Raw genomic sequence first — 27,608 nt, forward strand, 5'->3', positions numbered from 1 at the left:
GTGGATATGGGGAAGTGACGGAGCCAGGCAAGCAGGAGTCTCACAGGGAAGGCTGGCTACAATCCATGGAGATCAAGCCTTCTCCAGGGGAATGAGGCAGGGAACTGGGAACAAATGGTGCTCTAGTACCTGCATAGCACTTTTCTTGGCAGCAGGGTCCTGCCTGTCCATCCTCTCTAGTGAGACTGGTCAAGAGTGGCGAGACCATGCCTCATCTCACAAGAACTGGCTCAGCAGGGAGGATTTAATTACAGGGGTATTATCCCCATTTTAAATATACTCTGTCTTCCTGCTCCTCTTCAAAGCTCACTCCAACCAGGTAACTGTAAGGCAGCGACTTGGAATTAAACACGGACTGGAGGGACCAAGCTGGGAATAAAAGACTTGATCTGTTACCTTGAATGATGGGGGAAAAAGCACAACAATTACAAACCACAGACTGTTGCATGGCCACGACACCATTGTCACAAATACAGCTGTAGAGTCAATGTGCTTGAATTCTCTGGGCCTGAAGAGGAAGGAGCAAGCACAGCTGGCTCTCAGGTGTGCATCTGAGTGGCTCTGTGCAGGTGGGGAAGGAGAAAGCTGCGGCATGTAGCCCAGTGAAGCAGAAAAGGCATCGTCAGTGAGAGAGGGGGTTCCCCACCCACGCTGCACATGCCTGCCAGGCTGTGCCAGCGATGACAACACACTAGCACAGTTCTCAGAATGGGATTTTACTTCCTTTGGCAAATACAGGTTTAAGGGCTGGGGTTACTGGTGAACAAATGTGAGTCAAAACAGGAGCAACTGCAAAATAACAGAACCACTTGCTCAGCGCATTACACTTAGAGTCAGGAAAACACATCTCCTCCTACATTAGCCCCTGCAGAAGCCATCAGCTCTGCAGCGCTGATGCACCCACCCGCTGCTCCTCTGCGAGGGGGGGACAGCCCACCCTGCCAACGCAAAACAGCACGTGGCGTGGTCAGAGCGGGACTAGGCTGCGAGTAGGCAAGGGAGCTGAGCTCCTGCCATCACCACGGCAGGTCCACTTCCTCCTGTCTCTCACTCAGGCCAGAAGAACTCAGGCCAGTGACCAGGACACACATCCAGAAAAGGTGATGGCACATCCCCGGGTTCCTGGCACGGCACAAGTCAGGATATCTCCCTCAGCCCCAGCGTAGGGTCAGGGCATAGCTGATTCCTCTTACCTGCTAGTGTCCCTTGGGACAGTTCATCCCAGCCCACCTCAGGAGATTCCTGATGTCTGGGAGAAGACCCCAGGAGCTGCCTGTAACCAGATCCATCTCCCTATCCCTCCCTGAGCTGGGGCCAGCTCCCTGGCATCAGCAATGAGAACTGATAGCTTCACTCTGGCAGGCTGATCCCGGTGGTGTCACCTGGCCCAGGCTGGAGAGGCGGCAAGCAGAAACGAAGAGCCTGGGCTTGAGCCCATCACCACCCTGCGCAGACAGCACACGCAAGACCCACAAGACCCAACAGGAATCAGCAGCAGGGTGCCCAGGAGGAGGGGAATACTCCACCCAAAAAGCTTCGCTTGGCATGATAATTAAAAAACAAGGACACCTGCTGTGATTACAAACTACTCCTGGTCTGTTTGGCAGCAGAAAAGCTAGCAACTAATTAGCTCTGTCTCGGCACTGTCATTGATTCAATAACTCAGGAGGAGCAGGGAGAGGCGGCTGTGACAGCACACATGGTAGCTGCGAGGAGCCGGGCAGGCACTCAGCCCCAAGAAAAGCCGTGTCAAAACCGGGTCTTCTCCACGTTGGGGTGGATGAGAGCAGGGGGCAGTGGGAAAACCAAACTCAGCAGAGTAGAAGTTGCATCAGTGGGGCCAGTCTCAGCTGCCATTGCCTCCTAAGGGGATCGACCCGGATGCGAAGGAGGCTGCAGATGTGGAAATCCCTCTGGCAGGTCACAGACGCATTGCCTCTAAGCTCGTTGATGTTGTCCTCTTCTGCTCTGGTTGCTTTTCACCCTCACATCCTCTTATTCTGATAGCGAACGGGGGCTCTCCATGCCTGTCCTCCTGGTAGCTGCTCCCATCTCCAGACCAACAGGTCTCTGCTCCCTGGCATATATCTTATTTTACCAGTTTGCACCCACAGAAGACAGTGTTTGCTACCAATTCAGACCCAAAAGCCAAGAGGAGCTAATGTTCTCCTATCACCACTAGAAAGGTCTGTGTCACTATTTTTGTTAAAATCACGTTTTTCACAGCTATTCTTAGGCAGAGATTTTCAGGTCTGAGATCATTCTGAATTTTCCCTTTGAGAAAAACGGACAGATTTTCACAGGAAACCGGCTCCGTTAAGCCGGCGCGGTAGAGAACTGCCGAAGCACGACTCGAAGAGCAGCTGACATTTCAGAGTAACATTTGGCAAATGATTAATTCAGACTATCACCCGGCTGCGCGAGGCCTTTCCAAAGCGGGTGACTCGCGCGGGGGAGAGTCACTCCGAGCACGGCGGAAAAGGCCGCGAGACGCGGCGAATTCTCGGGGCGAAAAGCCGGGCGTTGGGGGCCGTGGCCGGCAGCGGCATGGCGGGGCTCTGTGCTCCTCCCTCCCAAACCCGGAGCTGCTGTCCCAGGCCGAAGGGGTGGCTGGCTCCTTCCGCAGGAAAGCTGTCCCCATGCGGGCGGCCAGGCCCTGCCGGGGCCCTTCAGGGCCTCCTGAGCACGCCGGGACCCCCAGCCCGGCTCCGGGGCACGTCTCCATGGCAACCACCCGGCCGCCATCTTGTCCCGCGGCTGACAGGCCTGAGGCCCATCTCCTCCCTTCGCCCGTGTCCCAAAGCTGGGGGTCTGTCCCCCGGCGGCCTGGGCTGGGCCGAGGTGGGTGCCAGGGCAGCTGGGCGCCATTCGCACCCACCGCCCGGCCCGGTGAGCAGGCCGTGAGCGAGCCGCCCACCCGGCCGCCCCGGGGATTTTCGCGCCTGGGCCAGCCCAGCGGGGCTCTCCCCGCTGCCGTTGCAGCGCGCTTTTGTTTTCACTCATGAAAATAACGCGATGACACAGTCGGAGAGAAGCAGGCACCCAAGCGCAAGCGCGGAGGCTGGCGAGGAGCGCGGTGTTTGCCCTCCCAGCACCTGGCTCCGGGTGAAATCCCGCGAGCGGCACGCGCCGGGGCCCTTCCCTCCCGCGAGGTCGCGGCTGGGGGCTCGGCGTGGGCGGCCGGGGTGTTTGCCACCAGCGGGTGCGTAGGAGTGGGGGAACCACCCGGGCCGGCACGGAGAGCGGTGCCGCGACGCGCAGCGGGTGACTGCCCTGGCACCGGTGTGGCCAGGACCAGGGCGGCAGCACCCATCCCCGTGTCTGCACATCTGCCTCGCACACACGCTGCTGGGGGCAAGCGGCATGCTGCAGGGGACCTGTGTTTCCCTGGGCAGCAGCAACCACCCTAACCCTCGTGGTGCACGAGCCACCGGCCACGGCTGAGCCCTCGGAGGAGCCACACTGCTCCCGGCAGCCGGCACCTCCGGCCACGCGGCAGCCGCGCATCGCTGCAGCCTCCCCGCGCGCGTTGGGCAAAGCTGCAGTGACACACAGTGGCTGCCTGCGATCCGGCAGAGCCGGCCTGGTCTGCACCGGCCGGAGGGATCCGCACCCCACCGTGTCTGTGGGTGCACGTCGCAGGCGGCCAGCGCAGAGCCGCCGAGCCAGCATCCTGCAGTGGCCAAGGTCAGCGTCAGGGCAGGAGCCCGTCAGCACCCCGGGGCTCTGCAGCCCGCGCTGGCACTGCTTCGCAGTGGTTGCTGCTGGCTATGAAAATCCTGGCAGAGCTGTAGAAATAATTCATAGCAATAGATAGATAAGGGGCACCACGGCCTCCTCGGTGATGCCCATTATACCAGCAGGACATAAGCAAGCAGGAGTCTTACACAAAGCACAGGCACTCAAGAGAAAGCCATGCTTTTCTCTGCTAGAGCCAGAATGGAACAGCTTCATTTGCTCAACTTACAGATAATAATTAAAGCAATTATTCATTTAGCTGAAAGGCTTCCTGGCTGCGAGGGCAAAACCACCAGCCCTCGCAAGTGTGTCTGCGCAGCCATCACGGCAGTTTGGGGACATCTTCGCCAGCTCCCCAGACACCGTCACCATCTGGCAGCAGGACGCCAGGCTGGAGAGGAGGCCTTCGTCCCGTGCTGCCTCTTCCTCCCGGGGGACGCCGGTCCCGGGTGCGGGGCGCGGCGCTGAGGCCCCGGCCCCATGGGAACAGCCTGGCACTGGCAGTGAAGGCGGTGACGGGCTTCTGTCCTTCCTGTTGAACTCAGCAGCTCAGCTCCCTCCCGAGGGAGAAGCTCTTTGCGCTGCGGTTTCGTATTTTATCAGCGCTGGCTGGTGGCTGCCGCGAGGATGCTGATGCTGACTGTTTTGCAGGGAGGCTGGTGGGAAGCAGGGTCACCGCTACGTGCGTTAGCTGGGGGGGGTGCAGTGACAGGCCCCTTCGCCACGTGCTAATGCTGTGCCCCAGGAGCGTGGGGGGGTCAGGAATGGCTGCCGGCTCCTCCGCCCTGCTAGCACAGACCCTGGTGCGTCTGCCCTCCTCCCCCTGCCCGCGGGGAAGAAAGGGGCCAGACCAGAGGGTTTGAAACTCAAAGCTTTATTCGGTGGCTTCAGCGGCAGCGTTAATCACACGGTGGGAGCGCGGGGCCATTGGAAAACAGCGGCGGGTCATGGGAAAGCTTGTTCCGGCTTCCTTGCTCCGCGGGGCGCGGGGACCGGCCGGGCTCTAGTTGGTGGGGTGGTAGGCACCGCGCTGATGCCACTGCATGTCCCGGATGCGCCTGACCGACTGGATCTGGGGCTGCTGGGCACCGAACTCTGCGCTGTCTTTGTAATCCCCCTTCTCAAACAGGTACTGGTAACCTCTGTAGCCTGGGTACTGGTAGCCCACCCACCTGCCAAGGCAAGCACAGCGGAGTTGGGCACCGAAAGGCACCACGCAGCAGAGAAACCCCTGCCCCAGCACCAGCCCCAGCCAGAGCCCAGGGCTCAAAGAGCCAGCGAAGCGTTGCAGAGCCCCAGGGCCTCCCGCATGGGCACTGCAGTCCCTGGGCTCAGCTAACCGCTTTCCTGCTCCACCAGAGCAGCCTGGCCACCAAGCAGGGATGCTGCTGCAGGGATACCAGGTAGCTGAGACTGTTCAGCCTCCAGCTTTTGCCCCAGGGTTTCTCATCACAGGGGCAGGGAGCCGCAGACGCATTGCCCAGGTCCCAATACATGGGGCAGACCCAACCCCGAAGTCTTACGTTCCGCTTTGCACCCGCACAGACGATACTTTCTCCTGGTAGCCATGAGCGTGGAAGCTGGGCACATCATCATCTATTATTTCAATTTTCTTGCCAGTGAAACCTGGGTTTTCGTAGAGAACAATCTTGTGCTCCTGGCTGTCCTGCACAGGTGAGACCAGAAGCAGGGGTCAGTGATTGCAACGACCCAGGGCTGGGCAGAGGGGAGGCAAAGCACTTTACAGCGAGCCCAGGGTTATGGGGAAACTGAGGCGAGGGACTGGGGCCGGAGCAGGACCTAGCAGGCTGGGACCGCATGCAGTGGCTCTTGCTGGTGCCAGAGGCACTCTGCATCCTCCCAGCTCCAAGACCTGGCTGTGTGCACAGGTACTGTGGGCACTGTTAGACTTACCAACAAGCATCCTCTGCTGTCAGGTTGTCCTGTCACCGCCCACTGTCCCTGCACTTCCCTCTGAAAGCTACACCCCGAGACTGCTCCCCGACCTAGACGTTGCCCCGTGCGTCCCCCTGTGAGCCAAGGCTACGTGTGATGCTCTGATGGAGACCTGTGCCTGCATCCGTGCCCTGGAGGACACTGGCAGGGGGGCCACGGAGGACTCAAGCAAATGGTGCAGGGGAGTTTGCTCCTCCACCTGTGAGGCTAGGGAAGGCTGGGGAAGGCTGGGGAAGACTTCTTACTGCAGACCTTGGCCTGATGGGTGGGTAGTGGCTGTCTGGGTGCTCTCACCACTTTGATGGGTCTCAGGGAAGTGATGCTGTCGCTTCTCCGGCTGTTGGTCCAGGAATCCCAGCGGGGGTACTCCCCCTTCTCAAACACAAACTGCTCTCCTTTGCAGCTTGCCTGCTCATAGCCCACCCAGCTGGAACAGAACAGAGGCTGAGCTTCAGACGGGGGCAGAGGAGCAGAAACCAGCACCCCCGACCACTGTGCTTCCCGGCAGGGAGCCCACGAAACACCTTCTCCTCTGGCCCTCGGTGTCCTCACCCCCGCGGCCCGGACGGGCGCCGCGCTCCTGCCAGAGCCGCCCTGCAGCTGCTTCCCCTGGGATGGAGGGTGCTGCTTGTCACAAGGGCAGGGAATCAGCTCCGGGGCTTTGGGAGCTGGTTTTAAGGAATTCCTCATGCACAGAGCCCCCCCCCCGCCCCCGGCTCCGGGGAGCAAACGTGCTCCGTGCTGGGAGCACACGCAGAGCCGTCGAAGGATGAACAGGGAAAGGCGGCGATGCCGGCAGAGCTTGCACAGCGGAGCGGCAGGAACTGCCTGTGCCTATCCCGACTCCAGAAAGGAAGGAAGGCAAACTGGGGGTGGCGGGGAGGTGATTAGCGGAGCAGTTAGTGCCAGAGCCTTCCTATTCCTCTTCCCACCAAGCAGGGGGGTGGGAGCACCACAGGATTCACCCTGCAGCACAGGAAATCCTGGACACGACAGGCTGAACTTCCCAGCCACGACCGGCCTCACCGTCACGGCAGAAAGCACCCGGGAGGGCTGGACACCAGGACGGGGGCGGTTCTTATTAGCTACGGCTCCCCAAAGCTAGGGGAGGGGCAGGCTGAGCCCAGGAGACCTGGTTAAGTTGTGCTCCCGCTTGCACATCTGGTGGCACCACATGTTACACATGGGACAACGGGGGCACTCGGCACAGAGCGAAGTGGGAAACGAGCCGTGCGGGGGGCTGGCGGGCGCAGAGAGGGGGCCAGCCCCAGCACAGAGCGACCGTCACGCTGCTGCGGCGGGGCCAAAGCCGGCCCGGCCGAGCGGAGAGCCAGACGCCTGCAGCCTCCAAACAGCTGGGCTGTTAACATCTTCAAGACAAGCGCTGCCCCGGGCCTGAGACGGGCAGGAAAACCGCCTCCGCCCTGCGGAAGCTGCAAAGTCTGGGGTGCTGGATCCCACCAGCAGCTCGGACCCTGCCTGCCCGGCCGCGGCTCGGCGCTCCCCCGGGACACCCCGCAAGCCTGGTCCCTTTCCTCCCCGCTCCCCCGTGCCGATACGTACGGTCCCGAGTGCACGAGGATGGAGCCCACTTTCTCCACGCCGGCTTCCTTCAGGTTGGGGCAGGCACCGTTCAGTTCATGGCAGCGGCCTTGGAAATTCTCCTGCTCGAAGATGGCGATCTAAACACAGGAGAGACGGAAGAGCAGCAGCGCATTGGCTTCAACACGAGCGCACGGGTCAGCAGAGCTGCGGGAGGCAAACGCGTTGCGTCTGCGGAGATTAGGAGTCGCCCCGTTCCCACGGGGTCACCGGGATGCCCCCGGCAAGGGGTGGCACCGATGGCTTGGGCTGTGGGAAGGGCAGAGCCCCGGCCGGAGGGGACATGACGGACAAAGCCACTGCACGGGCAAGCCCTGCTCTCCAGGCAGGCGTCAGGCTTTCCCTCCCGCTGCCAACCCCGTCACCCGCCTGACACCGGGGTGATTCCCAGGGTTTAGCCTGCTCCCTCCTCCCACCCGGCTCCTTCCCGAAATAAGTCCGTGCCAAATACCCATCTGCTAAACGGGGAGGAGGGAGCAGCTCCCAGAGGACGGGAGCAGCCCAGGCTGCAGCTCCCTGGGGAGCCCCGACCCTGGGGGAGATGCTCCGGGGAGGGGACGAGGGGCTGCGAGGGAGCTGCCGAGCCCCGGCCCAGCTGCTGCGGTGGCCCCGGGGCGGAAACCGCGCACTGACCTTGGAGCTGACTTGCTGCTGCTTGGAGGCTGGCATCTGGTGTTCGGAAGCCATGGCGAGGCGGAGGGGCTGTTCCTCTGCGGAGCAACGCGGCAGGTTAGGAGCTGCCTTGGGGGACAAGGCATCCCGCAGCGCCTGGGATGCTCCCACGGCCGTCCCCTCGCCCCACGCTCCCACAGCCATCCCCTCGCCCCGTGCTCCGCTGCTCCCTGCTCCCGCGTTGCTGAACTGTGCAAAACCGCCTGAACGGTGCAGCGGGGTCCCACCGGCGCGGGGCACGGCAGCTCTCCCCGCACGGCCCTTCCCGGGGCCGGGGCCACCAGCGAGCACCGGGGTTTGTGGCGCCTCGGAGCACGCGGAGCCGCGGTCACCGGCAAGCCGTGCAGCACTACGGGGAGCAGGGCCCTCGCGCTACGGGGACCAGGGGTGGGAGGAGGCGCAGATGCCTCGCGGAGGGCGGCCTGGGCTGAATCCCGGCTCAGGGCTTCCCACGGCCCCAGCGCGGGACCGCCCGGGGTTGGACCCAGCGAGGGGGCTCCAGCACGGGGCACACGTGAGCCCGGCGGGGACCCCGGGATGCTCGCGGCTGCTCAGCTCGGGACCTTTCCCACTGATCCTTCCCGGGAACGGCACGCCGGGAGAGGAGCTGTGCCTGGCCGCCTGCGTGCGTGCGCACGGCCCGGGGCTGCAGCGAGCTGGGGCACCGGCCGCCCTGCCCAGCCTCCCCCGGCGAGCACGCTCGCCCCCAGCCCCGCCGGACCTGCCGGGCCCGAGGGGCCGAAAACGGGCCAGTCCCGAGGAACCGGGCACAAACCGTGGCCAGGCCGGCCGCCGCTCGAGCTCGGCACTGAGGTTTCGGCTGCGGGACGCACCGGTCCCTCGGGTCACCTCACTGTGTCTATGCACCGACCTGCCACCGCCACGTCTCCTTGCGGTGCCGCGGGTGGGAGCTACTCAGCTTGGGTTGGAGTGGGAACGAAAACAAAAAAAAGAGGACAATAAATAGAAAATTCTTACCAGTAATACCAGTACCCGCTTGAGCCAGTGAAGTGCTGGGGCTGAGAGGTGGAATTTATACTGAGCCGCGGAAGAGTGGTGCCAAAACTATTTACAAAATAGTTAACGCATGATTCAAAGCAAGAATGCTGGATTAAAACTCAATGAAAACCAAGGTCAGCTGATCCGCAGCGGCCATTGTCTCCCTAAACACCAAGTCGTGGAATTATTTCATTAGCTTTCACATTCGCATCGCCCGCTTTGTTGGGTTTGTTGGCAAGGAGATTTGGAGTTTGCATGCATCAGCCGAATGCATGCCAAGACCCAGACCATCTCTTTCAAACAAAGCACCAGCCAGCCCTGCTTCAGGATTTTTGGAGCCAAAGACTTTATCCCTCTAACAAACCCACGAGCTGCCCCACAGCTCGATGCACAAAAAATTGCTGAGGTTGGCTGTTTTTGCGCACATCAGAACTGGAGCTTTCAAATACCTGGTGAATGTCTGTTTACACCCGTCTTTTCTCCCAGGGGGAAGAGAAGCCGCATGCGCTGTGCCTGGCTGAAGCGCGGCGGTGCCTCTGCCCCGTGCACGAGGCAGGGAGCACCCGAGGGTGCTTGCAAGGGTCCTGGGCGTGGGGAGAAAGCAAGGAGCAAATACGCACGGTCCTGCCCCGCTCCGCTTCCCTGCAGCCAGCCCAGGGCTCCGGGCAGGGGCAGCCCCTGACCCCCCTGCACCGACAGCGCCGTCGCTCGCGGGGCCCCACGGGGAGGGACCCAGCGGCGGAGGCTGCCGCGGCCCCGTTGGGGCAGTGCGTGGGGGCTGCTCCTGCACGGGGAGCGCGGCACCGGCCCGGCGGCCCCGGGGAGCCCGGCGTCCATGCGGTGCAGGCACCGGGTGATGGTCACCCCCTCCGAGTGGCCTCCCTCGCTCGGGGCCGGCTGCGGGCCGTGGGAAGGAGCCCTGCGACACCGAAAGCCAAGATCAACAGCGGCGTGTCCGGCTCCCGGCCCCCAGGGCCTGGCAGCACCGCGGTGCCAACGCCGGCTGTTACGGGAGCCGCGGTGCCCTGTGCTGATGGATGGACACTGCGGGGGCTCGGCGGGAGTTTCTCCTCTGTGGGCCAGGCCGAGCCCCCCGCACCGAAACCCCGGCGAGGGGCGAGCACCGGGGATGCTCCCAGCTGGCGGCAGCACCCTCGTGCCAGGGAGACGCCGAAGCCGAAGCGCGGCACCTTAACGCCTTCACTCGCCATATGCTGCTGCCGAACCTGGCAGCCGGCTCCATCCTGCATGTTTATTTCTGCTGCAGCAAAGTGGGATTTTCCCTGGGGGCTGCGGCCCCTTGCTGTGGCCGCCCCGGCAGAGCGGGGTCCTCCCGACACCCCAGCAGTGACGTGCCGCAAACCGGCCTCGTTCAGCACGGATCTGCTTTGGGATCGTGCAGTGGATGTGCCATGGGCACGGGCACCCCCCCCGCGAGGCACTCCCCCCTCCTCCAGCAAGCCCGGCCGGCGGCTCGGCTGCTTCTCCGCCCCGGGAGCCCCGCCATGGGGTATCCCCGTCCCATGCATGTTTCTTCAGCCCCTGCTCTGATCTCGCCAGGCCCAACCATGGTGACATGTGGCACAGCAGGACTTTGTGGCCAGCAGCCATCCCCCGGTGCATGGCACGGGGACCTGGCAGCCCCGCAGTGACCCCCTGGCTCCAGGGGAAAACATTTCACAGCCTCAACTTCCTCTTTCTTTGCAGCTTTAGTTTGCAAGCGAGAGCCTGCAACGGCTCCCCGTCCCGTCCCGCCGAGATCCCCGTCCCCCGACGCCCCCGGCAGCCACGGGCTCGGAGGCAGCCGGTGCCTCCGCAGGGCCAACGCGTGATCCCAGCTGCCGCAGGCACCGCGCCAGCCCTGCTCCCCCCGGGGCCAAGCCCCCGTGAGAGCCGCCCCAGGGCTGCTCTGACCACCGCGACGGCAGCCAGCACCACCCGACGCGTCCCCGGGAGCCAGCAAAAGCGGCCGCGGGCGGGAAGCTGTTAAAGGCTCCTGGAACGTGTTTGGGTCCACGCTGCACCCCCCATGTGCCCAGACCTCCTGCATTAAGGGTGCTGCCAGGCACAGCCCCAGCCCCCATGGGGTGAGGGGCCCGGGAGCCCCTGCTGCCCCCGGGGGAGAACCGAAGGGCTCAGGGGCTGCTGCTGCGGCCACGGCAGGGGAGATGCTCCCACCCCCTCTGCTCCCTGCACCCTCTCAGCACCGACCCTCCCAGCCCGGTAAAGCCGCCCCGGCTGCCCCTTGCAGCGCGGGAGCCCTGGCCCTGTGCAGGGCTGCACTATGGCCCCCGCGGCCACGAGCCCAGCGCAGCCCCGGGCCGGTGGCTGGAGAAGGGGCAGAACCGCAGCACCGGATCCTCCAGCCCCCGCGACGTCCCCGGGGCTCAGCACAGGCGGTGCAAGCACGGAGCCACAGCCAGCAAGTGCACGGCGGGTTAAAGGGATGCAGCCTCCAGGCAACACTGCTTGGTGCCTGGCTCTGCTCTGCACGGGGGATGCTGTGCATGGCAAGGGGGGGCTCTGGCATGGCCCCCTGTCGCCGCCCCGCTGCCGCGGCACCTTCCTGCTCACAGTGCCAGGCCCGGGGAGTTAAACCCGCGCCTTGGCCCTGCTCACGTGTCAGCGGGCGACACAGGGACCGCGGGAGGCTTCACACTGCCCCGGCAGCACCGGGCCGGGGGGCAGCTCCCGCACCCCCCTGCACGGCCCCAGCACCAGGCAGGCCCCAGGCAGCCTCTAGCTCAGAGCTTTATTGAGGTTTTGCACAAAAAAAAAGAAAGAAAAACAAAAAAGAACAAGGTCACGGTGTCAGCCCGCAAGGTCACTTCAGGTGCCTGCCCGCGGCGGAGGGGGCGGCGGCGGGGGGGGGCCCTCAGCTGTTCTCGAAGGCCCCGCGCTGGTGCCACTGCTGGTCGCGGATGCGCCGCACCGACTGGATCAGGGGCTGGCTGGCGTCCCACTCGTTCCAGTGCCGGTACTCGCCCTTCTCCAAGACGTACTGGCGGCCCCGGTAGCCGGGGTACTCGTAGCCCACCCACCTGCGCCGGAGAGAGCGAGCGGTGGGCGCCGGGGCCGGGGCCGGGGCCGGGGCCGGGGCCGAGCCCCCACGGCGGCGGCGGTGCCCGCGGCGGCCGCCCTTACGTTCCGTTGAGGGCCCTGGCGCTGGCCACGCGGTCCTGGAAGCCGTGGGCCCACAGGCTGGGCACGTCGTCGTCCACGATCTCCATCTTGCGCCCGGCGAAGCCCGCGTTCTCAAAGAGGTGCAGCTTGTGGTCGGGGCTGTCCTGGGGGGGCGGGGGGGGGGGGTCAGGCCGTGGGTCGGGGGGCAGCGTCCCCGCGCCCCGCTTGCCGCGGCGGGGAGGGGGGAGGCGCGTGGGGGCAGGGCCGCCCGCGCCCCCGGGGGGGCAACTCACGATCTGGATGGGGCGGATGGACATGAGGCTGTCGCTGCTGCGGCTGCTGGACCAGGAGTCCCAGCGCGGGTAGTCGCCCTTCTCCAGCACGAACTGCTCCCCGGCGAAGGCCTGCCGCTCGAAGCCCAGCCACCTGCGGGGACAAGCGAGGCGGCGGGCGGGCGGCCGGGCCGCGGACCGGCCCCGCGGCGGCGGGGGGTGGGGTGGGGGGGGCACCCCGGGCCCGGCGTCTCCCCGCACTTACGGGCCAGACTCCACCTGGATGGACCCGACCTTCTCCAGCGCCTTCTCGGCGATGTTGGGGAGCTCCTCCGTCAGCTCGCACTTCTTGCCCTGGAAGTTCTCCATCTCGTAGATGGTGATCTGAGCGGGGAGAGGCGGCGTCGCGGGGCCGCGGACACGGCCCGGGGGGGCCGGGGCTCCCCGAGGAGCGGGGACGTGCCGTGGCCGAGCAGCGGCAAAGCAAAGCCGAGGCTCCCTTCCACCCTGCGCAGAGCCGCTGCCGGCCCCGGCAGGGAGAGGGGCTGAGGCCCGTCCTCGCCGTCACACGGCTCTGCCCGGGCGGACGGCTCCCACCTCTACCTTAGCAGCCGAGCACTGACCACAAACATTGCTCTGTGAAACGGGCCGATGTTTCATCGGCAAGAGGCTGAAAGCAAGTTCACCCCTTCAAAGGCAGCATCCAAATTGCACCAGGTTTGTGTCAAGAGCCCCCGGGGACCCGTGTCGGCGCTTTCCTGCCCCAGGACCCCCTTCGCAGCCGATCGTTCCCTCTAGGTCCAAGAGCTCCTCGGCCTGGCCTGGCCCTCGGGGCAAACTCGGTCCCTGGCGTTTTGACCTAGAGCCTGCCGGGTGCAGACACCGCAAAACCTCGCCCAGAGCCGCCCCGGGATGGCGGCCGAGGCCTCCCCCAGACCCCGTCGCCCCGTCCCAGGGCTCCAAGGAAGGAGACGGCACCCGCCATCCCCAGGGGCTTCCCTGCAGCCCAAACCAGCGACAGACCACGCTCCCAGTGTCCCTCTGCCATCCGAGGCCTTTCAGGAGGCCGAGCCCAGGCTGCAGGATTCGCTCTCGTCTCTGTCCTTCCCCGGCCAAGACCAGAGCCTGCCGCTTTGCCCCCCTATTTCCCAGCTGCGGGACGGGCTGGGGCCGTTGCAAAACTCGTAGCTGATCTACCGCTCTCCCAGGCACCAGGTATTTCCTACTGACAGCTGTCACACAGCAAACAGCACTGCCCTCAAACGCAAGTAAGTAACTGCTTTAGGACCTGCTCGAGCCCTCCAAGCCCCCGCGCGCAGCGTTTTGCCTGCCGCAGCGCGGCACGGCCCCGCAGAGCTGCTGGACGTGCCCGGGGCCGGCGCGGCCGGCTCAGCACCAGGACCCGCGCCGCTGCTCTGCTCCTCCGGACAGGGCAAAGCAGGAACGCAAAGGCAGCGTCAAACCAAATGCCAGGCGCGGAGGGGTTGTCCTACGTCCACGAGGGCCGGCAAAGCCTCCTCCCTGCCGCCTCTGCCTGGGGAGGGAGCGACCCCCCACCACAAATACTGCTGGAAACGCAGCTTTTCACAGCTATAGCCCAGAATTACAACCTAAAAAACTTGGGGCATTTCACTGCTCTAACCCACAGTCTCTGCTGTGACAAAACACTTGATCTCCTGGATTAAAAAGCTGTGCAGCTGCCCGTGTCACGGACTGCCAGGCGGAATTATTTGGAGGCAACAGATGCCCAGAGAAGCTTCTCCTGCTCTCAGGCAGCAGTAAATCACCCAAGCAGAGCACCTCTCCCCAGCCCGGGGACACCACCACGCTCGGCCGCCTGGACAAGGAGCCCGTCCATCCAAGCAGCGACACCAGCGCACTGCCGCACGCGCAGAGCTATCGGCTGCCGCCTCTGCAAACACGGACCGCAGCAGTCGGAGAGACGGATTTACGCGCACGCTCCAGCGCAAGGTGACCTCCAGCCCCACGCAACGCTGCTCCGCAGCCGGCCCCTGCCAGGGTACCTTGTAATTGCCACCTCGCTCGCCAGCACCCTCCCCGGTCGCCATCTGCTCGGGGGGACTTTGCTGCTCAGTCATCGTGCCTGAAAAACCCCAAATTGCAGAAGGTTAGCACAGCATCATTTTCACGTGAGACGGTCATTAAATTATAAAACATTTAATTATAATAAAAAAAAGTGATCAAGCTTGCATAAAAACAGGTAGCAAAAAGTAGCGTTCCTGAAGACAGCTGTTTTCTGCTCTGCAAATGCACAGGGATTTCTAGGCTAGGAGCAAGCGTTCCCTCATTTATCCTCTCCGTCCTCATGGGCCCTGCATCCTCACCCAGGCTTTACGGTGCTGGGCCAAATAGCCTCGGGTTGAACCAAGTCTTCTTCCGAGAGACAAGGGATCCCTCTCTAACCCTGGGACGCTGTCCCAGTGGTTTAATGAACTCGTTTCTGACAGCCTGCCCTTTGTTCCGGCAGGAATTTGTCTGGTTTCAGCTTCCAGCTGTGACATCTTTGGCCACGAGCTTAAAAGGCCGAGCACGCTCCCGTGCTGCCGCGACCGCCGCTCTTTGGTGGCCCGAGACGCCCGGCCCCGGCAGCCACTCGGGGCTGCGTCGTCTGTCGGGACAGAGAGGGAGATGATCGACCTCTGCTCTCACATTGCAGCTCACAGCAGCACTTTCCTGCTTGAATAGGAAACCACAGGCTGACATGCCTCCTGCCTTCTCCTCTCGCCACGCTAATTTAACGGGACATCGAGAGCTTAGTAAGAGATGAATAAAGAAACCGAGTCTGACTAGAGTCCTTAAAAATCTTAAAACCCTGCAGCATCACTTCTTGCCAAACATCAGCAAAATATCCACTCTAGCAAGAGACCTCAGCTCAGACACGCACGCTAATTCGCTTTCCAAGCCCCTTCCAGCCCAGCCAGCGACGCTGCTGCTACCTCGCCTGGAGTGGCCGCGCTCTGACGGCCGGTTTTGGAGGCCGTGCTATTTATGGGCTGCTTCTGAACAGAACAGCACATTATTTGGATGCTGATGCAGCAGCTGCGTCTACTGAATTCCATCCATGAGATTTCATTTCAATAGCGCGAGTTCGCAGCGTACTATGGAAATGTTTTCAAATTTCTCCCGTCTGTCCCTTAAAAATGTGCCACTCGATTTACAGAAGATTAGCGTCAAAATTCACATCAGCATGTTCACGTTACTTCTTGCCAGGTTCTCTGGAAAACTCTCCCATCAGCAGTTAACGGGAGGGTTTAACCTAGAAACCGAGCACAGCGCAAAGCAAAAAACCGTGCAAAATATTTACAGCGCGTTTGGGCTAACGCACGACACGCGACGCGGGGCCGTCGCAGCTCCCCGGGAGCTCCGCAGGGCAGGCCAGGGTGGGCTGGCGTCGCAGCACGCACCGAGACCGGCACCTCAAGGTTGGGGCCTCGTCTCAGCTTTGACCCTTACGAGGAGCATCGTCCTCTCCAAGGCCCTTCTCCCCATCCGTGCCGCGGGTCACCGTCACCTTCCTCCCCGGGGCGCTCGGCTGGAAGTGTCTCTCCACGCACGCTCCCCCCGCCCCGAGGAGACGGGGTCTTTCAGCAGCTAAGTACCTTGTACGCAGCGGGATCTGTCTTTAGAGGCAAAGCATATAATCTGACACGGAAAGGACAGTGCTTCCTCATGCATGCCAAGCTGACAGCACTTCGCTTTGCTTATAGCAGATTTAAACCATCATTCTACAGGCGAAACTAAGCTAAGTTCAGCCCTACACAGATCTCAAGCTGCTGGAGTCAACAGGCCTCGCGAGTGGGTTAGAGGAATTCACGGAGCAGGTCTAAGGACCCAATTCAGCAAAGCACAACTGCAGGCTCAAGTCTGAGCACAGGTATCGCCTGTGCCGAATTACTGGGAATCCACGGCGGGAGCGGCAGTTCCCGCACAGCGCAGGCGGAGAGGACCGAGCGCCCTGCAGACGGGATGGCGGTGGCCCATCTTGGGGCTTCTTCAAGGACAAAGATCCAAGCAGGATGCTGACATCATTGCTTTACTCCTCCTCTTCCAGGGTTTTCTACTTGCTTTTACTAGGCCTAGTCTTGGAACCAAGCTACATACGAAACATTTCCTGAAATCATCAAAAAGCCACTTCATTACTTAGACAAACGACCAGTTTGACCATACTAAGCAACTGGCGCATAACTGGAAAATTCCCCTCGCTGCAGCATTGCCCAAGCAGAACCACCCTGAAAAGAGCTCTCTGCTGCGACTGCTGTATCGCATCCAAACGCTGCAACCATTTATGGAAAGCATCGTCATCGTTACACTGTCACTCATTTACAGCCAAACTCGTTAGGTTTCTATAGGAGGAAAAATGCCCTAGCGTGGATCGCAGCCGAGACAGATGGTGAACTGCGAAGCGATGAGCCGAGCCGGGGAAGACGGAGGCAATCCAGACGATTTCGGTCGCAACGCTACGCTCACGCTGCCCAACCCACAGCTATTTTCACCGCTGCCCAGTGCCGCAGTTCCTGATGAAGGATGAGACAAATCACTCTTATAAAGGAGTTCAGCCTTTTCTGTCAGCATTTGTTTCCCGTACCAAAGCCAGCGAGCCCACCCACGGGCCCAGCAGGGCCCCCGAAGTTACACAGCTCTGCTAAAGCAAAGCCGGGGCGGACGGGATACGGCATCCCGGCACTGCAAAGCTGAACCCGAAACGCAGCTGACAGCACGGCTCAATGCAGAGCGCATTTGCGGTCGTTATTCAATGACATCTTATATCTACAAAGACCCACCACAGACAGCAGTTTCATTAGCTCATTTTTATTGCAGTTCCTTTTCACATTTTCATCTTTTCTTTGAATTTGAAACCTCTTGGCTGTAAAATATAAAACCACTTCTATACAGAAGAAGTACTCAAAGGAGAAAGTGGAATGGATTAATTTGTGTCTTTTAACAAACATGACAGTACCTATTTCCAACAGGTTAAAAATACAGGATTTTTCTTACCAGTCCATTCCTCAGCAGCATCCCTGCCTACATTTAGTTTTGCAATGGCTACGGTGCCCATGAATCTTCATTTTCCAAACTCATGGACCTTGTTCGTTGATAAGGCAATTGCAAAAACATGACAGAAGGGACGCTAGATCTCATTGACTTTTCTTCCTTACAGAACTCAATTTCCTTTTGCTGTCAGCCTCTCAAACGCCTATGAGAAATGCTTACAGCATATGGTTAGAAAATAGATTTTTCAATAGCTGGTAAAGCTAAACTTCGAATCATAATTGTACAGTACGATACACAACAACCGGAATACCTTTATTACTTAGGAAACTATGTAGTACAAAATATTTTCTATAGCACAATATATTTGTGTGACCCATATTTACATATTCTATAAGGCTATTTAGAATGATATAAAAAATTGTTATCTATACAGTAGCTCCTTTAAAAACAGGCTCGATACTCTCATCGCGTTTAACACGGAAAGAGGAAAACCCATAAGCCATTAGACCTTGTCTTTCCTCCTTTTCCAAATCCCAGCAATAGCATGAAGAGCTATTTCGGATGACAATTTTGTGACGGTACGTGGAGCTAGGAGGGCGGCTGCCGCGAGGGGTCCCCCGTCGGCGCGGGGCAGCCCTGGGGGCCACCGACGCCCGGGCTCTGCCATCCCGGGCGAGAGGCCCCAGCGGACGGCACCCCCGGGCCCCAGCTAAACCTCCGTGGAGGCTGGTCTCTGCCCCCTAAGTCCTGTCCTCCCTAAAAGCACTTCTTTTTTTCCTTAATTCACACGAGGATCCAGGAAGAACTACAGCTGATGACGCTCGTGAGTTCAGAGGTCGAGTCAATGTGAAAACAAACATTTGCTTTTCCTTCGCAGCGTTCCTATTTCGAGCGGGACGGAGCGGCTCGACCTGGGGCCCGCCCCGAGGGCAGCGCCGGGTTCCCTTCGCTAACGCAGCGCCGCGGGCGCCCCGGCACCTGGGACGGGGGCCGGCTGCTTTGCTGCATCCGCACCACGGATTTGCACAACTGTCCCTCAGGAACGGGACAGCAGATCTCTGACCAACAGCGTCTTCTCCAGTACAGCTATAACGGCAGCACAATGCTTCTACGGGAATAGTTTGTTTTCGTTGGGGCTGATTTTGCAATAGCAGTAAATTATGCCGAAAACATGGCTACAGAAGCACATCCCTACCCCAGGACACGCCGTGGCAGGCAGGACTCAACGTGGATGCAGCTACTGCAGGAGAGCAGAGCCGTGCACCAGCCTGCTGAAACATCCCATCTCCAAGCAAACGAGCTGTCCCGGTAGGAAGTGCAGTTTTACCGTTCAAAGTTATCTACCTGCATTCTCCAGTAACCCCCTTCCACCACATCACGTGCACAGAACACATTGCTGTTTCCCAAAATGTTACATTCAACTGACTTCGCGATTCTTAACAAAACAAATCAGGCCTGGTTCATGCCAGTAATTCTGCTCTCCTCCTGCGGATCCACTCTAACCACATTTCTGGTACCGCAAAACTGGGACATATTTGGACTGGGACCACAGGATTTCTGGATATGCAATTCCTTTGGCTCCAGACAGTCAAATAAAATGTGTGCCAAAGACATTCCTGCTGTTTACAGGCAGTAATACTAAGGGCAATATCACTGTACTATCAGCAATAGGGTTTTTTTTCCCCCCATAGTAAGTGAAATGGTTAGAGACAGAAGTTCATTTCACTGGGCATAAACTTAAAGGACTGTACAAATATTAATATGATATTTGTCCTGGAACTGCTCTGATCTCCACCAATATATTTTGGTGTATCACCTCTCCAAGTAACACCAACATCAAACCACATCCACAGTTTAACTCCCTAAGACAGGAAGCATATTTCAGTATGTTTGCACACGTACTTAAGGTTATCACCTAACTGATGATGCTGCTCCAGATAAAACAACTGAATAACAGTTTGCACTTATAAATCTGACGTAAAATGCATCCAACAGTTTGCCAATAATTGTCTGCAAACAAAATACCAGAGTGAAGGAAAACCTCTGTGCAAGCATAAAGGTGGGAGGTTTGAGTCCCGCCAGACCACATTCTGAAAAGGTTTTGGAGTTCAAAGGCTGAAGAGTAGAAATGTCGCATCTTTCTATACAGTAAATAGAAGCAATACCAAAGCAGTAAACTTCTGAACAAATAACTACTAAAATTAAAGCTATACAAACTTTAGCGAGGTGAATCTGCAAATGGAAAGTGAAAAGAAAGAAATCCATAGCTGGAGGTTGCAGTAAAAAGAAATAGGAAGGCTGTCTGCATCCAAAAATGACAAATTAAAACAGAGGGAGGATTTCTGTTAATAGTAAGAGGAAAAATGCAATCAGAAAAGAAACATTTCTAAATTCCACAAACCATGTACTTTCACTTTTTAAAAAGGTGCTCTACTGACACAGCTTTTGAAGAAATAGCAGGGGAAAAAAAAGCAGAATAATCTTAAAGTAACAGATGAAATACTTCTTCTACACTGTATTCCACAGGGAATGCCAGGATCTCCATCACATCTGTTATTAAACACTGTTAGGAAAAGAGTTGAAACCTGCTCTTATGACAGACTCCAATAATTGATGAAAAAGCATATCTGAAGAAAGTGCTGAAACTAAGCTCATTCCCATCTTATATTAACATCAAATATACCATGTGGCAACAAAAGAAAAAAATTAACAAGCATTATTTGGAATTAAAATAAAATTATATAATTTGTATTACAGCATGTTCTATCATTTATGAAGTAATAACATATATATAGATCTCTTATTACATAGTGAGAACCTGAAGAGAAGGAAATAGATATTTAATTCATATACAAGAAATGATAGAGCAGAAAAAACACTTTCCCATTCAACAACATTCTAAAGATGCTTTTTAATCAGACATTTAAGCATTAACATTTCTCAGTAGTAGGTTAAACTACTAAATACAGCTAAGTTTCAGTGCATTGTCCAAGCAGATGTGGAAATGCATATACATTCAAAGGGCTTTGTGGAAACCTCATATTCTTCCCCTCAGTTTCCTCACGCACAGAGCAAATATTGCAGTTTAATTAAATAATTTCTGGCCTTCCTTTATTAGACCAAGAAGCATTAAATCCTCCAACTATTGGTAATGAGACACTGTCAACCTGCTGAATTCTAAAATTAAGCCTGTGTAAATATTCTTGTAAGCAGGGGGAATTTACCTGATTTCTAGATACTTTTTAAAGTAAGCCCCACTTGACTTGAGTAATGATAAGAAAAACAATCATTATTCCTCTATCACACCTATAAACATTGCTGCTTAAAACTACCTAAAGTGTATACATCATACATGGTATACAATTGATGACACACTTTGAATGCTGTCTTTAAAAAAAATCCCAAAAGACACATATGCAAAGCTTTTCTAAAAGAGTTGTCTTTTCCACCATCATCTAAAGAAGAGGGAAGAAAATATATACAACTCATTTTAAAATTAGTTAAGAGTAGCTCTTTAATAGTCTAGTCACCTGCAACCAAACGGAAGTCCATCTCCCATTCCCCAGGTAGCAAGCCACATAAAAGGAAATACTTGGCAGAAATCTTGGTGATAATTTCTTGATTGGTAGCAGAAAAGGGCCTAAAACAGCTCTGACATGAACTGGGGCAAGCAACGAGTAAAGACTTTTAAACTAGAGAAACATACTCATTTTATCTCCATTAAGTATAGAGAACTGCTTTGGAACTAAATCTGGGAGAGGGCTGCATATGGGACCTGTCTCCTGACACACTGCTGTGATTTCCTAAGCGCAGACTGCGAGGAAAATAAAAAAAATCACCTCATCTGTGACTTCTCCACGAGAAGAATTGGCACATGGTTTTGGCAGCTACAGGCTCGCTAGACAGCAGACCGGGCATGCCACTTCGCTGAGCAGATGCGCCCTTGCGGTAGCCCCCCAAAAATCAAGCTTTCCGAAATGCTGATCATAAGAAGGGAAAAGGAGTTCAAGTGCTGGTGCTTTATTTTGAATATTTAGAGAACCCTATCAGTAGGATGCCAGAAGCGCAGTGTAATAAGCAGCAATCTGTTTCCACTCCCGTCTCTCCTCCACCGCCACGCTGGTCACAGCGGCCTTGCCGGAGGCCCTGGCCAGACCCTTTGCTACCGAAGGGCCAGAAGAGGAAATGAGGAGAACTCATCCGACTGTCTCAGGGTTTCCACCTTGCTACTTTCTTAGCTGAGTCGTGAGGAATACTGACGTGACAGAATAAAATCCCTCGTTGGGGGACATTGTTAAAGGTTTTCTGAAAAGAGCACTTGTTCAGGAAAAGAATAAACTGTCTCTTAAATGGACATCTTGGTTGATATGTCAGAATCTGTATTCAAAGATATATTAATATATTTGTGATATCAGTGATATTCAGAACACCAGTGCTATGCATGAGATTATCTACACTGCTAATATAACCATGGACTTACCAAAAGAAGATAGGTAGTTCATTTGAGAAACTGAAAAACACACTTAGCTTATCCCGCAAAATTAGCATAGAAATAAAAATGTAAAACTGGTATTTACAGATTAATGAATAAAAATATGAAGTGGGACTATGCGAACTGCTATTAAAGTGACATTCAATAATTAACTGGAACCCTGATATGAGTTTAACATCCTCCCTCCTCCCTTCCTTTTTTGTAATAAAAAACAGTATTTACATTTATTTTTAAAGAGAACTGGTTGACATTATTGCTTGATCCTTTTTAGGAAAGACATTCCAATGAAGCAATTATTCCACATGCTGACAAAACACAGAATACCATTTGAAGAATGACAAAAATTAACATTTTGTTCATCTAAAAATTATATTCATCTGCTAGATCAGCAGATCACATGTAAATATAAGCCAATCAAAAATACATTTTACAAAAAATAATCAAGTTTCCTTTTTCAGTATGGCAGTAAACATAATTTGTTCTTTCACTCTCACCTTGCACAAACTTCATTCTAAATAGGAGCTTACTTTTTTTCTTTTTTACAAAAAAGATAAAATTGATTAAAATTGTTATTTTCATAAACAAATACAAAACCAGCCTTACACCTGACATGCCTACCAGAAGTCACACTGTTGAATTGCTGAACACGCACGTAGAAATGCAGTCTGCGCTCAACAGCGAGGGGCTTTTCTGATGCACAGCACTCCTGCATCAAACATCACCATCTCTCAAAACTCTCTGAAGTGCTAACTATGAAACACTGGTTCTTCTTCCAGGTAGGTCTAAAGTGACTATCCTCCAATCTCTGAAAAGATACAGCTTTGTATTTGACTATGAACATTAAGCAGCTTTCTCCACAAAACAGGAAGGCACCATGCACATAGCAGTTGAGGCAGGAAGCAAACAGCAGCAACATGACGTGAATTTTAGGTTCAGATGAGTTAAGGCTTCTGTTAAACTTCTATATCTTCTCCTAGTTATCATCATTATCTGGAAAAAAAAAAACAGAAGCTACTGAAATAACTCAGTGTGACATGGTTAATGAAAGAGTCAGACACCAAGAAGTGTCTGTAACGGGGAAGTCCCAGTCCATGCATGTTACTGGTGCAGTGTCATCTTGGTCTCAACTTATTTAGTATACTAGATGCCCAAGAGCTGCTCAGAATATTGCTGAAATAACATAGTCCAAAGTTTTCAAAATGCTTATTAATGCCAGTTATTCAATGGCAGACTCATTCTTGCTTAATGGAAGCATCACAGAATGGCAGCACAAATGGACAGAGTTCTGTAAAAATAAAATTGCCTGCAGAGGAAAAAGTGAAACTGTATCCCATCGGCTAACCGCCCATGAACACGGCTCTGCCTCGGCACAGAACCACTTCCCGTTCCTGGATGGACATTCCATAGTAATAGTCCGCTTTAATGTTTGTGCTTACAGAATTGTAATATTGACACATTCAAGAAACATTTTCCACATGTCTTTTTTATTGTTGTCATCTACTTAAAAGGTCTGGGTGTTAGAAATGGATCTGCTGCATGACCAACCACAGTGTCAGTCACAAAGAGTGTGTCCTTACACCCTCCTCTGCTACACCAAATGGGAAGGACACCATGTCTTCATCTAAAACAGTCCTCATAGCACATTTTCACCTAGCAAAAACCATCTTTCTTTCAGAAGGTACCTTTTCAAACCTGATTCTCATAATGGCTCTGTCTCTTCTTTGATTTCAGCTCCTTCAGCCACTGAGGAGACTTTTCTTCTGACCTAAGGTATACAAAAAAACATTTTATTCTTTAATTATGAAAGCTTATTTCAGAACCAAAAAAAGAAATACATCATTTCCTCTAGGGCCTCAGGAAGGTTAACATTATTTCTTCACCAGAATGAGTACTAGCAGTCTCTCACCTGTCCTCCTTCTCTACACTGGAGGGCAGTAGTCTGCTACCAGGAACTCCATGCTGCAACTGTGGCTTAGGGGATTTAAACAGCTGGGCAGAACTTATTTCACCAGCAGTCTCAGACTCTTGTCTTTTCCGCAATTGGGCCTAAAAAGATTTTAAAAAAAAGAGAAGTGTTCGTTTTTAAAGCAGCTTTTAGACTTTTCTGGAATCAAAACAAATCACTCAAATTTACAGAAACAAAAAACACATGCCTGAAATCAATTAAGAAATTCCTTATAAACCTATGCAGTTCTGAAAACTTATTTACTATTGCAAAGCTAATTTTTTTTCCAAATCACTTAATATTTCTATCCAAAAGTTAAAAAGTGAGAAAGACAACTGCAAGATTTCTCCACACATCATAAAGCATCACCCACCCCCCACAAACAGCCCATCTGCATAGTCATCTTCAGCTGCATTCCCTGCACTGTTTCTAAACAGCATCTCCCATTACTGAACCACTCTAAGTTTGATCTGATGTGCTCCATCAATGTTCACCTTGAGAACAGAGTGGTCCATTCCTGGAAACACAGGAAGCCTCTGCGCTTGTACAGAAGATGATTTCCCAGTACGATGTATTTTTTCTTCCTCATCAGAATCTTCCTGTTGCATAGTTTTCTTCTCTTCTAATAATCAGTTATATGAAGGAAAAGTGCAGAGAGGAAAAGAAAAGAGCAAATTAGTCAGCAAGCTTTTCATCTATACCTTTTGCTCTATGCCTCTCCTTCCATTTAAAAATATATTAAGAGTAATATTAATACACCTTAGGATTGGGTTCAATGGTCCAATGGAGGTCAGAACAACAAACATTTAAGTACTCAGCAACAGAATGATTTCTTGTTGACAGAGATGAAAAAGCAGCAGGTACCGCTAAATTAAGGTATATTGCTGCTTCTAAATTCCTCACTTGATCATAGAACATGAGATTAATTTAGATTGCAAGAGACCTGAGAAAGCCATCTGGTCCAACACTCTGTTCAAAGCAGGGCTTTGACACAAAGAGGCTGAGCAGCATAAGTCTGCATGCTAGTTGTTTATCACAGATGAATGTGCAAGAGTACAGCTGCCTTCATGTCTACTGGGTCCTTAGTCGATACTTATATTCCAGCTTCCTGTAACACATTTCTTATCAAGATAGGTCTTCAGGATATTTTAGATCTGTTAGATCAGTACCAGAGCAGCCACCACAGGCTTAACAGCATCCCTTTCCCTTAATCAGGGACTACTGGAGAATTCAGTTTGATCACACATTCTTCCCGGTATTCACAGGTTTCAAGGCAAAACAGAAATGGCAGGTCACAAAATTGACCTATTTAGTCCCTAGAGTTTCAAAAATGTCACCAGCCTCTACGAAGAACAGATTGTCTCACCAATAATTTCTCTGCTTTGAGAATGCCAAAAGGATATCTACAGTACCTATCATCATCTAAGTACTAAACAGGTGATTTATCACCAGTGCATGCATTAAGCCATTCATTCACTTGTATGAGCAAGGATTTTCAATGCCTGATGCATCTCATTGTTGTGTCCTAAAGAACAGAACAGGCCAAGAAGGGGACATTCTTAATAGGATGGTTTGAAGAAGGTAATTTATCTTTAACTAGGCTCTTTTGTCCTGTAGTACTTATAGCTGCTACAAAGAAAGAATATCTATGAGGCACCTATAGAATATGAAACATTACAGCTGCTCTCAGTCACACATAGGTTTATATATACAGAATATGCTAGAGAACGCATGCAAAAAACCACCAGCATAACTTAAATATTTAGAGAAAGGGACATTGAACTATTTTAATGAAGCCTGAAAACACTACCACCAGTAACATGGATTATCGAAACATTAACAATCTCTTATCACACTGATCATCATCATTTTTGGCCAATCAACCATAACAGCTTCTGAATTCAGTTATTTTCTCAGTGAAAAGCTTCTCTTACATCAACTGCCAGAATCTAAAGGAGAATGAATTGAAGCCCCCCTTCACCCAGGTCTGTTGCAGCTCTGGCTAGTAGGGCTTTCCCAGCTCCCAAGACTCCAAGGAATGGAGAAGATGACTTAATTTAAAGGATGACCCAGCAATGGGAAAGGAAAGCTGTTCTTAAGCCTTATAACATTCAGAAATTCCTGCCCTCACCACCAAGCTGATAACAGCTAATTATTTCAGATAGCTCACAGATACCTGTGGAATCTTTAAACATCCAGGAACTGTCTGGATCTTCCAAAGAAAACTTGTTTTCAAACTCTGTCCCTCTGCTTCTTCGAAGAGAGTGGGAAATAGGAGCCCGATGGCGTCTCTTTTTGCTGAGCTGTGCACGAGTTTTCAGTGCGCTGGAGTCCAGGATAGTGGTTTGCTATAAAAGAAAAAAAACCCTTACTTTCAACCAGTCTGAAAATAAAGTCAACTCCTCCATAATAATTTCACAACCTACTCTCAAGCATTAACCCATTTAGCTTAATTAAAAATATATTTGCCTCATTATTATTCTTGTGGTTACTTTAAAACGATATTGAGCAGAATTTATGATGAGACTATGCTACACAGTGACTAACTGGATACAATGAACTCCCTTGGCTGTAGATGCCTGATCTGCATGATTTGTTTTCATTAAATAAATTAATAAAATAACTAAACTGCAGTAAAATAGGACTTTGGTTCCTAAACAGCTTTCTGAATCTAGGCCATGCAAGCTAATAAAGGCTGAAGGCTGATCAGAAGACTGGGATCTAAAAAGAGCAACTACACAAAATTCTCTTCTTCTGCAGAATACTATAATTTCATTTCTCTCACTGGTTGCCATCCACACAAATTTCAAGCCACTCGCCAGCAACATGAAGACTGCAAGTTAAATGTTACAGCCTTTCAGAAAATGTTTATGATCAGTTATTTTAAATACGCCCACCTCCACATATGAAGGCAAGACAATTATATTTACAGAGCAAAAGGAGGAGCTGTGATTTTTCTTTTTAATGCAATTGGTTGATAGAGACTTGCCTGTACTCAGCAGACATCACTGGGCCTCTTCTCCTCCTCAAGATTTCTGGGGGCTTTGTATTTTTGCTTTGTTTTGTTTGTTTCCCCTCTCCTTTTTAACAGATTTCAGGTCAGGAATAAACTACTCTAAGTACAATCGGGAAAACACGGTTCTAATAAGTTATAAATGTTTTGAAGAGACACCTTAAGCTGTCCAGAGAACAGCACGACACAGTACCCTCTCTCCCGCGCGCAGAACCAACGACAGTAAGAGGAAATGCCAGTGCTACTGTGCCGCTTCTGCACTGCTGCTTTTCCTTAACTGGGCAACGGGCGCACTTGGGACATGCTGCCAAAGGACTATTAACTGATGCCAGGCCCAAGGCACATGCACTTAGGGATCTAAAAGCAATAAACCACCGAACGCGGCCTCCACTTCCGAGCCTGAGTGGGCTGGGAAGGGAGAGCAGCACCTACTTGCTCAAACGCAGGTTTCTGCAGTTCCCCCAGAGCACAACACCAGCAGAGAACAGAGCTCGCTGGCGGCACTTTCTAACAGCCTATGCAGGAAGCAGCTGGGATTTTAACAGTCAATTCTGCAGCAGACCAAACTGCCTCCAGCCCAAACCTGCTCGCATCCTCCCTACATTTTGCAGAGCAGTCTACCAGTCAATTCAGAAGGTGTTATGACAATAAGAGAGGCACTATGTATCCGATACCTTCGTAGCAGCTGCAAGTTCCACTAATTTGAGAATCTCACACTTACCCGTACGCCTGTCATTAGACATTATACAGTGAAAAAAGTGCACCCTCTCTTATTCAAGGAAA

General features: G+C 54.1%; 3 protein-coding genes across 5 annotated transcripts in view; all 3 read right to left on the bottom strand.

The window, feature by feature from the left end:
• Positions 1–4,638: 4,638 nt before the first annotated feature.
• On the bottom strand, positions 4,639–8,001 carry CRYBB2 (crystallin beta B2). 2 transcript variants are annotated; one of them, XM_026114634.2, is made up of 5 exons: positions 7,930–8,001; positions 7,258–7,376; positions 5,989–6,121; positions 5,262–5,404; positions 4,639–4,910 (listed from the first exon to the last, which is right to left on the bottom strand). In XM_026114634.2, exons 1-5 carry the CDS (start codon positions 7,981–7,983, stop codon positions 4,742–4,744), a joined length of 618 nt encoding a protein of 205 aa, XP_025970419.1. In that variant the 5' UTR covers positions 7,984–8,001; the 3' UTR covers positions 4,639–4,741. The 2 variants fall into 2 exon arrangements, with proteins under 2 accessions (XP_025970419.1, XP_025970418.1); XM_026114633.2 differs by having other exon boundaries at positions 5,947–6,121.
• Positions 8,002–11,842: 3,841 nt separating this feature from the next.
• CRYBB3 (crystallin beta B3) lies at positions 11,843–14,883 on the bottom strand. Its single transcript, XM_064521823.1, has 5 exons — positions 14,387–14,883; positions 12,628–12,746; positions 12,384–12,516; positions 12,112–12,254; positions 11,843–12,008 (listed from the first exon to the last, which is right to left on the bottom strand). Exons 1-5 carry the CDS (start codon positions 14,459–14,461, stop codon positions 11,843–11,845), a joined length of 636 nt encoding a protein of 211 aa, XP_064377893.1. The 5' UTR covers positions 14,462–14,883.
• Positions 14,884–17,176: 2,293 nt separating this feature from the next.
• The window catches only part of KIAA1671 (KIAA1671 ortholog), a 99,912-nt gene continuing 89,480 nt past the window's right edge, over positions 17,177–27,608 (bottom strand). For both annotated transcript variants that reach the window (XM_064521867.1, XM_064521866.1), the window contains exons 9-13: positions 25,989–26,160; positions 24,307–24,434; positions 23,774–23,913; positions 23,550–23,632; positions 17,177–22,857 (exon numbers count right to left, since the gene is read on the bottom strand). In XM_064521867.1, coding sequence (XP_064377937.1) covers positions 23,554–23,632; positions 23,774–23,913; positions 24,307–24,434; positions 25,989–26,160 — 519 coding nt within the window. In that variant the 3' untranslated portion in view covers positions 17,177–22,857; positions 23,550–23,553. The remainder of the gene's footprint in view (positions 22,858–23,549; positions 23,633–23,773; positions 23,914–24,306; positions 24,435–25,988; positions 26,161–27,608) is intronic.

Source organism: Dromaius novaehollandiae, chromosome 17, assembly GCF_036370855.1.
Source record: "Dromaius novaehollandiae isolate bDroNov1 chromosome 17, bDroNov1.hap1, whole genome shotgun sequence".
NCBI classification, from domain to species: domain Eukaryota; kingdom Metazoa; phylum Chordata; class Aves; order Casuariiformes; family Dromaiidae; genus Dromaius; species Dromaius novaehollandiae.

Excerpts from the sequence above, each read along its gene's own strand:
- CRYBB2 (XM_026114633.2), bottom strand. The coding sequence starts at position 7,983 with ATGGCTTCCGAACACCAGATGCCAGCCTCCAAGCAGCAGCAAGTCAGC. Across the intron at positions 6,122-7,257 it reads ATCCTCGTGCACTCGGGACC|CTGGGTGGGCTATGAGCAGG; the intron begins GTACGTATCGGC and ends GTTCTGTTCCAG. Across the intron at positions 5,405-5,946 it reads TACCCACCCATCAGGCCAAG|GACAGCCAGGAGCACAAGAT; the intron begins GTCTGCAGTAAG and ends TCACCTGTGCAG.
- CRYBB3 (XM_064521823.1), bottom strand. The coding sequence starts at position 14,461 with ATGACTGAGCAGCAAAGTCCCCCCGAGCAGATGGCGACCGGGGAGGGT. Across the intron at positions 12,747-14,386 it reads AGCGAGGTGGCAATTACAAG|ATCACCATCTACGAGATGGA; the intron begins GTACCCTGGCAG and ends CTCCCCGCTCAG. Across the intron at positions 12,255-12,383 it reads CCATCCGCCCCATCCAGATC|GACAGCCCCGACCACAAGCT; the intron begins GTGAGTTGCCCC and ends CCGCCCCCCCAG.